The 15,131-nt window shown below is 50.2% G+C and overlaps 3 protein-coding genes across 3 annotated transcripts; 1 reads left to right on the top strand and 2 right to left on the bottom strand.

The window, feature by feature from the left end:
• Positions 1-2,502: 2,502 nt before the first annotated feature.
• Positions 2,503-4,101, bottom strand: BO82DRAFT_148264 (Ulp1 protease family protein). The gene is made up of 7 exons (XM_025630146.1): positions 3,791-4,101; positions 3,684-3,711; positions 3,587-3,601; positions 3,483-3,532; positions 3,379-3,398; positions 2,769-3,320; positions 2,503-2,714 (listed from the first exon to the last, which is right to left on the bottom strand). Exons 1-7 carry the CDS (start codon positions 3,848-3,850, stop codon positions 2,660-2,662), a joined length of 780 nt encoding a protein of 259 aa, XP_025489138.1. The 5' UTR covers positions 3,851-4,101; the 3' UTR covers positions 2,503-2,659.
• Positions 4,102-5,036: 935 nt separating this feature from the next.
• BO82DRAFT_148215 (putative Rho guanyl nucleotide exchange factor) lies at positions 5,037-11,256 on the bottom strand. The gene is made up of 3 exons (XM_025630145.1): positions 11,141-11,256; positions 6,488-11,016; positions 5,037-6,410 (listed from the first exon to the last, which is right to left on the bottom strand). Exons 2-3 carry the CDS (start codon positions 11,006-11,008, stop codon positions 5,229-5,231), a joined length of 5,703 nt encoding a protein of 1,900 aa, XP_025489137.1. The 5' UTR covers positions 11,009-11,016; positions 11,141-11,256; the 3' UTR covers positions 5,037-5,228.
• Positions 11,257-12,440: 1,184 nt separating this feature from the next.
• Positions 12,441-12,926, top strand: BO82DRAFT_356926 (uncharacterized protein). The gene is made up of 2 exons (XM_025635870.1): positions 12,441-12,535; positions 12,604-12,926. The coding sequence occupies exons 1-2, from the start codon at positions 12,519-12,521 to the stop codon at positions 12,782-12,784; spliced, it is 198 nt and encodes a 65-aa protein (XP_025489136.1). The 5' UTR covers positions 12,441-12,518; the 3' UTR covers positions 12,785-12,926.
• The last annotated feature ends 2,205 nt before the right edge of the window (positions 12,927-15,131 follow it).

The following is a 15,131-nucleotide window of genomic DNA, read 5'->3' as shown; positions in this document are numbered from 1 at the left end:
TAATTCGGCTGTTTGTTGCGTGAGTTACCAAGTATCTTGCTCGTCTTGCTCGTCTTTCCAACCAACCGAGGTACTTGCATTAAACGCCCATCAGTATCGTATGCCTAGCATTAATTATGTCATGACTTCCAAGCCCACCCACCCACCCCCCTTTGCCACAGCCGCCGCCGCTCTTCCCCACCGGAATGATATCAACCCGCCACCACCACCATAGAAGCTTATTCACCCAACCTTGAATTTCCAAAGTATGCTGTACGAGTATATAGCCCACGTCCCGCCCCAGCCACTGTCTTCCGTTCTCCCAGAGCATGTATTACACATCCCATATACTCGTGAGTTGAGAGCAACCTAGTGCACAGATCAATTAGATGATCCGATTACATCATCCCCCCCGCCGATCACCCAGGCCAAGTGGGTACGGTTGGCTGAGACTATTTACATAGTAGCCATCGTTACGTTATTCCACTCTAAACCTACCAACCCGTTGTTACTCGTCTTGCTCTGCTCCTCGTACTTGTCCCGAGTACGGGGTACAGTAGTTCAGTGAGATGAGCAACGCTAGGCCAGTCGTAATACCTTAACCCGCATCCAAGTAAGGTATCTGACGAGTGACCTGCTACTCATACTCCGATGTGTACAATCTAGCCTTGTACAGTACTTAGTCCTTCCAAGATAAGGGAGATGGAGAGACAGAAACCTTGGAACCCCTGCACCCTGCGAAAAGCAAACCGGTTTGTGCAGTCCTGATGTATCTAGGACCGACCCTTGGCCTGGGAACACGCATTTCTTCCCACCGTAGGCCACTGCAGTCAACCTACCCTTTCCATACCTGACTGACCACATTACTCCATCCGTTGGTAGACACTTGGCCTCTTTCTCACATATACAGTACTTGGAATACACACATTCCCTGCCCCCCTCTCCCCCTGGCACCCAAATGAAGAGGCGACTGTTTTCATCACACTCTGAACGGCGATCACGATCACCGATACTCCCAACCGTTCATGGCATGGAAAAGGTGAGGAGTTGAGGTTGGACGATTGCCAAGGGCGACGACCATTAGGGTCCTCCTCCTTCTCCGCTTCCTTGTTCGTATTGAGGGTTGAAAGGCAACTCTTGATACGGATGTTGTTGTAGCTCTCTCTCTCTCTCTCTCTCTCTCTCTCTCTCTCTCTCTCTCTCTTGCCGCTGGGATCTCAGATCATATATACCGTCAGCATACAGGGTAAGGTTCTCTTGGTGTGTTCTTCCCACTCAAGCCATTCCCATCCTCATTATCACTTCCACCAACCAAGGGGATTGGAGAGAAAAGGGGAATCCCCGGATGACGACGATCATAGTCACCTTGTTTATTCGAAACGTGCTATTGATGTCACTTCATATGCCATCCCGTTCAACCATCCGTCTTGTTTCCCATGTCAATTCGGAGGATACCCCCGTGCTGATGTACTACAGATACTCTATTTCTTACCAAATTGTTTATTTTCCAGAAAACCTGGAAACCCCGCCGGTTACTCCTATCCTACTCCACCGTAGAATATCATGTATCTTCAAGACTACTCAGTGGGTTCATTCTCTTATGCTACGTACCATTATTCGTCTTGCCGATAGCTTCCGTATACATCAGCCGCCATGAGCTTGTTAGTCATTACAATATGAAGTAGTCTACGCCTTTGCGATTCAAAGAGTTCGGGACAAAAGTGGTATTGACAGGTCACCGTCCCATGGTACATTAAGCTCAATCCACGCCTGGACGAGACGATACAGTGAGTCATCGTTTAGAAGCACGCAAGAATTCCCAGGCCCGACATAGGAAAAGCAAAGGAAAGTCAATCCCCCGAGGGTATAAGACTTAATACCCCAGACGGTGGCTCTGTTATTACACCCACGACGGACAACCTCTGCAAGCAGGGCTAGCTCATCTGTGGGCCGGTCAGCAGTACCTGGCTGGTTGGCACGCCATACCAGGTTCATGGATTGTCAAAAGAGTGGACGACATCAGAAGAGAAGAAGAGAAGAAGAGAAGAAGAGAAGAAGAGAAAGAGGATGAGGGGATTCATAGCTGCTGTTCTGTGGTATCATGTCAAGAGAGTATGGAGGAAGGTGCTGGCTGGGTGGGAAAGTGTTGTTCGAGGAAGGAGCAGAGGACGAGGGCAGTTGCCGTCTGCAGAAGAAGCGCAAGAGGCCGTAGGAGCAATAGAAGCAGTAGAAGCAGAAGCTAGTTCTATACCACCAAGACACGAAGCACAGACAAGGCCAAGTCAACCGTGATATCTCATTTTATATGTATTTCAGATAGCTTATTAGTCTGGTTCGGGAGAACAGAGGTATCATGTCATTACTGAACAAACACAAAATGAAAAGCCAAAGATGATCATGTTAAGAACGCTCATCCAGCCAGCCAGCCAGCCAGCCAGCCATGCTCAACGTCTCGTATCCATCCCCACCAAAGCAAACAACAGGCATACACCCTCCACCCCCAGAGCTGGTGTGTTGGATGATGAATTAACAATATAGTGAAGTCGGAATAGAGAAGAGGAACGGGTTGCCAAAACATTAACCGCCCCTCTCCCTATCTTCCTGAGCCTTTTCGTTATTAATATGCAGTCCACCCAGCAGCTTAAAGCTGTCCCTTCAATTGATACAGAAACATCACCCATCACTCGATCCTGGGCGGACTTGTCGACCTATGGCCCATTGGGCTCATACTCGCCCTATTCAGCCATTCATTAGTATCCCGTTGGGTATCGTGATCAAGGAAAACATACGACCGTAGCCGCTCCCCTTCCTTCCTGAACCCCTCAATAATCCGCGCAATTTCCTTCCTGCCGGATCTCGCATCCACCTTTCTTCCGCCTAGACTTAAACTGACTTTCTCGTTCGTATTCGCCGTCAATAATCGCTTCAACAAAAGATACCGCATGCTCAAGCAGACGAACACCCCACAGTCACTTCCGTTCTCCTGAACGGGCGAGTCTTCCAGATGGACATATCGGATATTCCGATTCAGCAAATTCCCCAACTTCATCGTCACAGCCTGCGCCTCCCAGAAGTTTCCGGGGGGCAGGGAATCATAATGGAAAGCGAGGCCGTCAACAATTGATACAAGCAGCAATGACCAGTGTGTGCCACCCTCGGCTTCGGTGACGTTGCGGCAGTCATTGATCGGCAGGAAAACGTGCGTAGTGCGGGAAAAGTCCGGCAGGGCTTCGCGGAGAGTTCGAGGGTCTGGGGTCTGGAGGATCATAAAGGACATGCTGGGGCGCAGGAGAACGATATTGGCGGATTTGGAATGGGAGAGGAATTCGCGCTCGAGATATCTGGCGCATATCATCAGTTCTGAAATCGAAGAGAGAAGAGAATCCGGGGCCAACACACTCTTCCCAGAAAGAAATTACCTAGGCAGGTAGGTATATCATGTCAGCTCTGAATCCAGCTACAAGCAATGTGCATGAATGACCAATAATACGATATTAACGAACATTGTCGGTGAGCCAGTCATCTTTTAAGGATTGCATGTCTCCTCTGGTTACTAAATTCCTTGTCAGTATCTCTCCGGACTTTGCAAGAGTCAAGGACAACATACATCGAATATCATGATCTATCCATGAACAAGTCCCAGTTAGTTGAATTTCGGTGCCACGACTGAATATTTACCAGAAGGGCCCGTAGTATGAACTCACAGCTTAGGTACGCATCATCAGGGTTTAACTACAGTCGGGAGTCGTCTCGATTAGCCAGATACCTGACACGGAGCACGAAGAGCATGACCGTAGCCCAAGAAACTCACAGTATCCCCAAATCGTTTCATCCTCTTCACCAATTTGCCCCCCAAGCCACCGTCCCGCATCTTGATACTTGGTCACTAAATCCAATCACAGTGTCGTTGCGGATGCAGTAGAGAAATCTCCACCGCAAACCTAGCCTCCGTCCACGCTCGAATTTTGCAACAGAAAAAGATACAAAGCCACGCAGCACGTATGCGACGGAGGCTCAAGCACGAGTATAAGCTGTCCAATTGTGAGGAAGAGATGCTTTGGCTTTGCTGCGGATGCAGGTCAACGGCGATGCGCACGGGTGGGTCTCGAAATGAGGTGTAGGTTGTTTGAGGTGCAGTTATCGGTGAATCGTGGCAGTTAATCCTGATAGTCGTCAAACGGGGGCGAGTCTAATTATGAAAATCGTGCTCTCTCTAGTGGTTTCGATTTGATTTCATAGGCGGCAGGCTAAGGCGGCGGCGGAAGATGCAGAAGGAATCGAAGGTCGAACAGCTTAATCGGACTTCGGCGAGTGGGCTCTAGTTAGTTCATGCGCAGTAGGCGAAATGTGGGGGTAGACGAAGGTAAGGTCGAATTAAGCTACAGATTGAGAACCATAAGGCGGGAAATGAAGGTCCCACAGGCAAGAACGAAGGATTAACGAGAGAATCGACCCGACTTCATAGCGATAGAGTGAAGGCAGGGAGGGGCCTTTTGTTATCCTCGGCAAGTTCCAACAAGGAGATACCTAGATTTCATCAGCCACACGGCTACGCCATGCACGTCACTGCTCAGTGGCTGAGCATCCCCCCTCCCCCCGGCCAAAGTTAGGCAGATACATAAGTTACTGGCTGTGGCGTAGTATAAGGTTAGGTTGCTATTAGTAGTATAAATACGTTCAAGCCGTATATTTATTTGTACATTGAGTCCTGAGTTGGGATAGCACAGGACTACATACTTTACTTTCAAGATCGCGTCAACAATAAACAATATCTCTTCGTCTTAATCGAGGGGGTATCTAAACAAATACATCTTCAAAGGCATGCATGCAAGCTTTTTGAAGCAGAAGCAAACACCAATCTTTAACAGGAATGACCGTTTGCAAATCTCGCCCATGGCGTGAAGTTCACCCACCATCCACCCCACCACCTTTTCATCCAGTCATAATAAGCGCCCAAGCATAATTCCAGACCAGGTAAAGGAGAAAATATTCGCCAACATGGAATCCCCACCCATCGCGCTGAACTCGAAAACAATGAGGGGATATAAAGACAGGTAATAGTAAATCAATAGTATAAACAATGTCGCACTATCAAAGGTGCCACCATGTAAGATCATAGATGCGTATAACATGCGGAGGCATGAGATTGTAGATTTCAATGAGTCGTCGCCTGGGGAAACGTCGCGCCAAAGCATGATTCCTTAGGCTTGTAAGACTTGTAATCAAAATGGACTCGCAGAACGAGTGCTCTAGTTCGTTAGCTTTGCAAAGTGTTTGTTCCAGATCCAGCCGACCTGACGTTCGGGATCATCTTGGTTCTTAGCCAGCCAAAGTTCGCCTTTCTCAGCAATGACATCGAAGATCTCGCCCACAACATATGTCAGATATGGGTAACCAGCTTCTCTTCGAGCGCGATCAATATTGAATTCGTATATACTGGCTGCGAGAAAAAGGACTGCTGGCTCTTTCGGAGGCTCGGGATCCATTGGTGTGTTCTCTTGTGGATTATCCGACATCGGCATCGCTGAGGAGAAGAAGTTCGAGTACTGGCCACTAGACGACGCATGTTGTTCATCATCAGCCCTGGTCTCCGTTTGGGAGGGGCCAATGACATCGACTAAGAATGGGGAGTCAAGGCTCAATCTGGGCAGGCTCGGGAATGACTCGGTATTAGAGCCGGATGCTGCAAGCGACCCTGTTGATGCGCTGGTGACTTGTTGAAGCACTTGGCTTCTGGGGATTTCGGCAGATTCATGAGCACGGCTGGAGAAAGTCGAGTCTGCCCTACGTCGCCCCAGAGACACTTGAGATTGGCTGTCGATGCTGGGCGACTGGAAAGCATAGCCGCCGATACTGAATTCCTGAGACGCCTTAGGCGATTCTTCAACCATCGAGCCCACCCGCGTGCTGACACTATTCACCGTGGAAGGTCGTCGAGGCGAGCTGATAGTTGCCCCGGTCGAAGGCGTATTGAAGTTGACAAGATTCATGGTATCGGCGAGCAAGGATCCGTTGCAGGTTCCAAGCGAGAGCACCTGCCCTTCAGCATAGTTGAATTTGGAGGACCAATTCTCAACAATCTTTTGAATGTCCTCTGGGAATGCCTCGAATAAGGATCCAAGATTTCTTTGCAACTGATGAAACCAGGTGGTTTGAATCTGCACAAAGTTCTTCAAACAGGCCTCCATCAATTTGGCAGTGAGAGCATAGAGCTTCGGGAGCTCATCCTTGAGGGTTTCATTCAGGGCAATGAATTGTTCCCCTTGTTCCATGGTCTTTTTGTCGGGCTTGTCCCCTCGATCCTTGATGCTCTTGAAGCGAACATAGTCCATGAGTCGCTTGTCGCGCTTCTTCATCACTCTCTGGGGACCATCGTGAAGCTTGAGTAGGGTGACCATCGGATCAATGACGCTCTTTCGGACCACCGCAAGCTAAAGGATTGAATGGCCACCTGTTAGTAATGGAGATCGACAGGTTCAATGCTTCCTACGCATGATGATGCACTTACATGGTCGGGCAAAGCCACCGTCATAATGGCCTGAACAGAGACTTTAAGCTCGCGCCATTTGCCTTCCAGCTCAACATAATTCGACTGCGCGACATCAACAAATCCTTCGATCGCAACGACAAATTCGTTGAAACAATCCATTGAACTCTGGACCTCTTTTGTGTATGATTCTGCATCACGCATGACGAGCTGCAGCTGGAAAAAGTTATCTCCAAACTTCTGGGATAGGCTGTCGTATTCTTTGTCTTCAAACAAGTCGATGAGTCCTACTTGCTGCTTCAGCTTCTCGGTGCGTCTGCCGAAAGCTTTGGACAAGCCGGTCCGAACGTCAGACTCCTTGCGTTTACGTCCGACCACCTGGCCCACCAGATCCGCACGCTTCTTCATTTCATTGATTCTGACAGAGATATTGGTGACCTCCTCGAAAGCAGTAATGAGAGCTGTCCGGTCAGGGTGGTCATTGGGTGTCGAGTCGAGAAGTTCAGACAGCAACAGAGGATATTTCAGAATCCTCTGTACGGGCTTCACCAGTAAGGAGTCCAAATCCCATGCAGTCGTGAGATCGGAAGCCCAATCACGACACTCCTTGAGCCAGATCGCCACTTTCGGATTCCGCTGCAGAGTTTGGAGCTTTCTATTAGCAGCGTCGTGATTCTTGAGATAATCCGCATAAACCTTCTCCATGTAGCCAATGTGTGCCACAAAAGCCTGTCCAATGAAGGTCATTTGGTCCTTTTCATGGTCCGAGAGGCCCGTGTTGTCTGATTTGTCCTCGTTCCTTGAAGCTTGGCGATGTCGCGCACTGCGCTTGCTGCTCCATCTCTGCGACTTGGGCATCACATAGACACTTTTCGCGGCTTCTTTCAGGGCGTCTTGAAAAGCCATAGAAAACTGAACGACTTGGTCGGAATTTGCGAAGAGAACTTTGACATCTTCAGAAGAGAGGTCCAAACATGAACTCGAGGTTCCCTTATATATATCGTCAACAACTTTCATATCCCGACCAAAGGTGTACTCAGTATCAACGAGCTCCTTGATCACGTTTCGTCGCTTCTTCAGCCGCCGTTGCTCCGGCGAAGGTGACTGGGGTTTCGACTGGAGATGCTCAGAGCTTGAATGTGCCAGTGATGTCGCGGACGAGTGCAGCGTCTCCGGAGATAGCGTCGGTTCAAGCCGCTGTAGAGATGAATTTTCACTGCTCCCTGTGCTATTAATAGGGTCCAAGGGAGAGAATATCCCATTGATATAGGTGCTGAAACGCTGATTTGCGATAGTGGCGGCTGAATCATATCGAGTGGGTGGCTGCGCGATGTCGGTTGCCGCTTGCCGATGATCAAGGGTCGAGCTATGTTCCTGAAAATTCGAGTCCTGAGGGACCTGGACATTGATTGCCAGTCCTAGGCGTTCCTCTGTCGCTTCCTGAGATGGGTCCCGGGCGCTTGACGTGTCCATCCGCGGCGTGGGAGCATTGTCTAGTCTAGACGCCGAACCGCTTCGTTCGCCTTGCGGGGTTGAACCATCCGCGGCAGCAACCTGCATCCAATCCATGATGGAAGGAGATGCATGCTCCCAGTCATCGCGCATGACGAGACTGGCTGCATATCTGGTCTGCTCAGAGGCAGACATATCTGTGCTACGAGGGACCGAACTCGTGTCCTCAGACCCGTCATCTCCCTTCGTATGGACGTCTAGCTGTTGGGGCTCCGGAGAAGCACGTATAGCCGGCAAGGGAAGACCAAGCCCTCGTCCGTTAGCGATCTCTTGGATGTAGAGCTGACTGACTCGCTTGGAATCCCAGCCCCCGAGCCTGGCTAAGCTAGGGGCACTAGTCAATGTATAAAGATTGGCTTGTGGCACAGCCTCTGTCTTTAATTCGTGTGGTGATGTCTGTGTCAATGGATTCGCAAGCGGGTAACCAGCCTCCGATCGCGTACAGGACGACGCAGAACATGATTGGGTTGCAAATTCACTCTCATCAGCGGAATGGCGAGGTGGCGGGATGTCATCAACACTGCGCTCGCACTGTTCGTCTGTAGAATGCTGGTTGTGGAGAGATGATGACCAAGAACTAATACTCCATCGGTGGGACATCTCGTTGTCTGTTGTTTCATGTTGCGTATAGAGTTCGCATGGCTCCTGGTTTTCGCTGCTGTCTGTATGGTCATCGAAGCCCAGCGCATCCCGTAGCATGATGGGCACCGACTCTTTGTCGTCAGGCTCGGAGAGGCTACAATCTTGTTCATCGCATGATGAACTGCTGGAGCTCGACTCGCGTATGTGCATGATTTGATTCAACAATGCTCGATGTGAAGCATGCTTATTTTGCATCAGGTCGACTTGTGGTTCTATGTCGAAAGCGGTGACATGTGTCTCATTGGATTCCAAGGTTGAAGCAGACGCGGGAGCCCCATGTGCAAGGTCGCAGTCACTTTCCAGCTCACCAGCAATGACAGGCTGGTGCCCTAATGTTGGAGAATCCATGGTTGTATGCGCATCGAAGATTTCAGCTTGCTTCCCGTGCAAGAACACATCTGTATCGACATATAATTGGGGTACCGTCCGCGTTTCTTCAAGCTCTTGCTCCGATTTTAACTGCTCGTGACCTACACCCGCTGCTCCGTCAGCGACAGGAAGGTCATCCTTCATCAGCGCAGAGTCACCAATGTCTTGCTGCTCAGCCTGCGATGGTTCAGGTTCAACGGCGTCGGTGCCTTTCGTGTCTTCCAATTCCTTGTTTCGACGTCGAATCTCGGCCGCTTTCTCCTCCTTTCTCTCATTCTCCTGTACCGTGCGATTGAATGCCTGTTGGATCCTTTGGCGTCGGGTCGCAAAATCAACATTGCCCAACTCTGGCAATCGGCGATCCCGAGCTCGCGAGTTCCTAGACTCTCGGTCACGGTTGATCTGCCTCTGGAAGTTCGACACGGTTTCAACGACTTTCGACCGGGGAGTTTGGAGGGTAGTATGTGATACGGGTTGCCGAGGTCGGGAGCTCCGGAGGGGTGGCGATTTGGCTGGCGGAGGTGCGGCTATGTAAGCTTCCAAGAGACCACTGCTCTCGGGGACCTGACGACGGGACCGGGCATGAGTGCGTGGTGGTGTTATCAGGACATGATGATCATCGTGTGACGTGTCAGGCTGTGCTTTAGGCGACGGTTTGGGAAGGCGGCTAGTGCCTTTCGGTGGCAGGGGAACTCGAACCGTCGAATGACTTCCGGACCCCGTAAAACCAGCCCTCGAGAGGGTGGAAGACTCGTCTGAATCCGACGTTGAGAGAAGGCGGTGAGATGAAATCGGAATGCGAGATTTAGCGTTTGAGTGTTCTTGGAATGTTTGAGAACCAGACTGCAAGGGGGCAGGAACAGCCATGTGGAAATCAGGAGGCTGCACCGCCGCTTCCACCGACCAAGTCCCAATGAAATCGCTTTGTGTTCTTCTGTGATTGTTCGGACTGCTGCCTGTACTCACTTCTTCCAAGAATGGGGTACGTCCAAGGTACCATGCGGTGGGTGTTAGTGGTGTTGGACCGGACGAATGGTCTAGGTGGTCTAAGAAAGCGGGACTTGAGCCGAGAATATTCCCCTCAGAACCGCGACGACGCGAGGCAATGTACTCAGCGCTCAGAAACCCCGTGTCGACGCTGAGTTTCTCGCCGAAGATTGCACGTCGGGGATCTGTATCTAAATTGCGGTTGTTCAGGATGTTTCCGCCCAGGTCAATTGATCGGAGGGGTAGAGAAACTAAATCCGACGTGTCTTCGCCAAAGGTATCTAGGGAATGCCAACGGGGAAGCTCTTGTGCATTGGCCGTGTTGTGAGCCTCACGCGAACGAGGGAGAGCTCCCGACCGATACGATCCTCCTATTGGGCTGGTAGGACTAGCAGCCCTCGACGGCGCCCGTGATCCAGCTGTGAGTGACGAAGGAACGGGGAGAACCTGGTCGCTATTGTTATTAAACTTGTTGATCAGGTCTTTGAATGATGTCTGCCTGGCCCTGGCCGTCGAAGCCCGCGCGGAAGAGCCCCAAGCGGAGTTACCACCAATGCCCTTATACGACGAGTCGGATACTGAACGACCCTGACCCGCACTCCCGCTGGGGGACTCGATCGAATGTATTGGTACGGAGGAAACACGCTGGAATAGATGGGGACACTGCTCTGCGGTTACGTCACTCTGGTTTTCCACCACAGCACCACCATTCACAGTACCATTGCCTGTGGACAGTTGCGCTCGATAAAAGTCGTCAGGGTCAGGCGAATATCGGCCAGAATTGTCCTTATGATCGTCGGAGGGAAGGGTTGCAGGTAGGGAGTAAGGTTGCAGGCTTGTGAAACTCGGTTCAGTGGGATACGTTTTGCCCGGCAGAGAAGGAGAGAAGGAGGGCGCGGCTAGGGAGACGTGGTAAGGGTCGTTTGACAGGGAACCGTAATAGGAATTGTGAATATCGTGGGTGTTCGAGGAAGATAGCCGCGGGCTGACGTCCAAGAGCCGGGAAGCGTGCTCAACATCACTCCCGGACATCTTGCATCCTTCAGGCAGAGAGTCAGCGGGATTGTCCTCCTTCGACTTTGCCCTTTTCCCAAACAGAGGTGGGTAAGGGGGGAGGCTGGACGAAGAAAAAAAAAATTAATGCGAAAAGAAAGGAGCAAGTACCCAATAGAATAGTTGGTTGGGAAGGGGTGGGTGTTTTCCAGGTCAAAGGTACTAATCTCTTGATGCGTTGTTCGCCGCTGGTAGGCCACCGATGAGGTTGCAGGTTAACCGGGCCAGAACTATAAGGCAATCATCACCGGGTAGTACCACCCGAGCACGGCGTCATATTTGAGACGAGTTGAGACCACAAGCCAGAGAGGGACGATTCGAAAGCCGTACCCCCGAAGACCGGAAGATTTGTCAAGCTGCTGGTGCTGGACTCAAAATAGAAGCGGAGCAAGTCGTCGGACGGGACTGAAGGAACAACAGACTGCGAGACAGCCGTCTGTCAGCAATGACCCCCAGGTGGATAAAGGTCGACAGAGAGAAAACCAACAGCAGCAACAATTCCTCTTGGGTCAGACGACGGGCGGGACAAACGTTTGCACGGCGTCGAGCAGGGGTGAGGGGTGAGGGGTGAGGGGATGTCGAGGGGGTAGGTTGGTTATGGGAGATGGGTGATGGGTGATGATGGAAGCCAGAGAAGGAAGAGGGTGTGGGAAGACGTAGCAAGCGGGCCGAGAGGTGGAGGGGTTTGTTGAGGTCAAAGTGGCAGGGCAGGGTAAGACGGTAGTCAAATAAAAAAGGGAAGAAACAAACCATTCATTGATTCATTCATTCATGGATGGATGACGAACAGCAACCAAACGGTACCCATCAAGTAATCGATAGGAAAAGCCCAGACCCAGTGTGTCCAGTCCAGTGTCAGGTTGCTTTCTATCGATTGGGAAGGGCTGCAGGTGGGCCGACTACTTTCAGATGCCCCGTTTGATGGATTGGAAGGGTATGGTCACTGTGGTGTGCATGTGTGTGTGTGTGTGCGTGTGTTCCTTCTAGTATTTGTTTTTCTTTTTCTTTTTTCTTTTTTTCTCTTTTTTCCTTTTATTTCTGTTTCCAGATTTTCTTTGATTTTGGTAGGGTCAGGGAACTGGAAGAATTACAGATTACTGGATGCGTCGGCATTTTTTGGTACTGGTGAGCAACTCACTAACCTGAACTTACTAGTGACGGCAAGAATCGACCTTGGGTTTGAGAGTGGGTGCGGAGAAGGTGGATAATCAGGAGTAAAAAGCGAGGGGAATCCACCCAGGGAATTGACCAGAACTCTGAGACGAAAGGGTGACGGGTGTGCAGAGGGGGTTAAAAAAAAAAAAGAACCCCTCCCCCTTCCCACACCCCCCATTCTAGAACTAGTCGAAGAAAACCCAATATAGATACCGTATGATAATAACAATGTTAACCCGAGGGCCCCTAAAAAAAGAGATTTTCGCTTGACATTTCAAACCACCAGAGTTTGAAAACAGAAAGAAATCCACAGACAAGGCCATGGAAGGACTGGATGAGAGAGCAAGAATCGTGAGGCTATCCAATAGGCTAACTATCTATCTACGGAGTACTAATCCCTGCTTCGCCCGTCTGCTCAGCCTTCAGGAATCTGTAACTACAGTCCCAATACACATCCTCTCTGGGTGTCTCGCCCTGCAGAAGTTCATCCTCAGATTAGAGGGGCAACGTGTGGCCGACTTAGAGAAGCAGTTCGATGAGTCGATTTGCGAACATCTCCACGGGTCCAGTGGCGGAATCTCCGTGCGCACTTCGATTTGATAGGTAGGCTGGTATCTGCCTGACCACCGACAGATGATGGGATAGTGCTGGAGAATATACCGCAGTTGGTTTGGTAGGCGAGAGAATTCGGTTGATCTGCTGCTATGGCTGGAAGTGAGCATGGAAGCCATAAAGAAGTCGGCACATGAACTCTATTCCCAGCCGTTAGTGGTGGGTGTTAGTCGGATTGGGACTCGTCGTCCCTTCGAGCGTTCCATGGAACACTTCCCCCGCTGAGCTTTGTTCGCCGTGCGCCTATTCTTCAAAGGGCTGGATGAACTACTACACAAGTATCGATCTGCCTCGACCTAAACTCCTCAGAATTGGCATACTTGAAGGTAAGTATGTGCGAAAAGCGTCTCGTCAATACGTCCATCTTTATGCATATATATCTTCCCCGGGTACGTTCAAAAGAGCTTACTTACTCCAACTAGCGTACATTGATGAAGATAAGGGTCTTAATCTATTGTGTTGAGTTGAGGCGGCAGTATATCATAGCTAGCATAGTATCCTTTTCTTCCATCTCTGCAGGATTCTAGAAAATGACTCGTACAATATGGTTCTCAGGATCCCCACGCCCACGCTGACAAGCAATACATGTTACCGATTTCTTTTCATGTGCGTTGTGACCCTGCATAGTATATTTCACAATAAGATCAAGGTTCCAGATTCCGGAGCTTGGCTCTTATGACCCTCTCTTTTCAGTCGAAGCAAATGACTGAAGACCACACCATCGGCGATCGACTCCTATTCCCGAGCTTCGCAAGTTGTAGTCGATTTCGCATCCGTCCCAACACGGTACCGCTTCATGCTGCTGCTTTTGCCTGTTTGAAAATCGACAGTAAGATGGCGCAAGGGAGAGATGGGTCCATTTCGGCAGTGGCCTTGAACGCAATCAGAACTGCCCCAGTAGGTTATTGTCACGGTCGCACAGCAAATGTCTGGACAAGACAAGTAAAGGGTGGCACACGGGGCACCAGCAATTTCACTCCGTACTACCCCAGTCTACTAGTATCCTGCGTAGACGAATTTTGCCTGAGGTCAGCCATGCAGAACGATCGCAGTGCCAATTGAGGACTGCCGATATCCAGTTATTTACTGTACTCCACACACTACTACTCTATATTCTATAATTCAAGCTGGTCTGCACGCAATGAAGCATACCAGATCGTTTGTATTCTACTTATCCTATACATGTACTCAATCCCACGCCAAATGACTGCCGTATCATATATCGAACAGCTCGTGACTGGAATACAAAGCAGGCTCTTCTAAGGTGCTCACCTATGGAAGAACGATGACTTTCATTTGCAGTGTGCATCTGCACCATATCTGCGTCAGCTTCGGACAAGTTCATCAGCCTTGATTGTCCAGAGAACAGGCTTGACGTACTGTACCTGACTGCTATAGACGATTTGTGATTCGAGGTGGGTAACATGATACCGGGTGACGATGTTAATATCTTATTGGCTAGTCAGCCTCTATTCGGCTCGTCGAGGATATACGGAGTAGAGACAGAACAATGATGGGATCCCTGTCTCTTACGGCCCAGGATGCCCCCGGAGGCACACCGCTTCTCTTTGACGGTGGTCCGTTGGTCTGTCTTCCTTGCAGTTGAGAGAATGTCCTACGGATACATTTGCTTTCCCAAGGCGGATCTCAGGACCGCGATCATTCGTTTTCCTCCCGGGCAAGGAACTCAGATAAAGGGAAGATACACCAGAAATCACCAGCAATCTGCAAATCTCGTTATATTAACACTAAACACCTGCTCAGGGGAGCAAATTGAAGCGCGAGGCTGACGTTGTGGGGACGCAATGCGCCAATCTGTTTTTCCTTGCTACGTACTCAAGCCTAGCGCGGCGACCTTTCTAGACCACCGTCGTTCCAAGGATCTGGCACGGCCGACCATCCTTGTCCGTGCGAGCACCATGGCTATGATGATTACTACGAGCGATATCTGGGGTCATTATTGCCGGACAACAACCTCATTGTGATACTATTATTATTGGGTGGTCATGTCGCCTAGACTACTATTCGTGACCAGCCCCAGTCCCATCTCTGTCCGGAGCCTCGATCTCCTGGTCCATCCAAGGGAGGGTCCAATTCCCCATGCTTACAAACCTGTCACTCGTGGCTTCTGCTCAGTGAAACAAAAGCGGCGGTAAAATAAGATGAAGACCGAATGAACCCCCGTGGTTCTGTCCTCAATTGACCGAACATCCGGACGTAGTAAATCACTCGAGGAAAAAAGGTAGACAGATCAACATCAACATGCAGCAGACAGGTGCTACTTCCGCTAAGCTTGAAGGATGGTCTGCATCGAACGTCGTTAACCTCAGAACAG

Source organism: Aspergillus uvarum (assembly GCF_003184745.1).
Source record: "Aspergillus uvarum CBS 121591 unplaced genomic scaffold BO82scaffold_51, whole genome shotgun sequence".
Taxonomy (NCBI): domain Eukaryota; kingdom Fungi; phylum Ascomycota; class Eurotiomycetes; order Eurotiales; family Aspergillaceae; genus Aspergillus; species Aspergillus uvarum.
The sequence above is the reverse complement of the archived record's forward strand: the minus strand, read 5'-3'. Positions and strand labels throughout refer to the sequence as shown.

Excerpts from the sequence above, each read along its gene's own strand:
- BO82DRAFT_148264 (XM_025630146.1), bottom strand. The coding sequence starts at position 3,850 with ATGCGGGACGGTGGCTTGGGGGGCAAATTGGTGAAGAGGATGAAACGA. Across the intron at positions 3,712-3,790 it reads TGAAACGATTTGGGGATACT|TTAAACCCTGATGATGCGTA; the intron begins GTGAGTTTCTTG and ends TCCCGACTGTAG. Across the intron at positions 3,321-3,378 it reads GTAATTTCTTTCTGGGAAGA|ATATCTCGAGCGCGAATTCC; the intron begins GTGTGTTGGCCC and ends GATATGCGCCAG.
- BO82DRAFT_148215 (XM_025630145.1), bottom strand. The coding sequence starts at position 11,008 with ATGTCCGGGAGTGATGTTGAGCACGCTTCCCGGCTCTTGGACGTCAGC. Across the intron at positions 6,411-6,487 it reads CGGTGGCTTTGCCCGACCAT|CTTGCGGTGGTCCGAAAGAG; the intron begins GTAAGTGCATCA and ends TCAATCCTTTAG.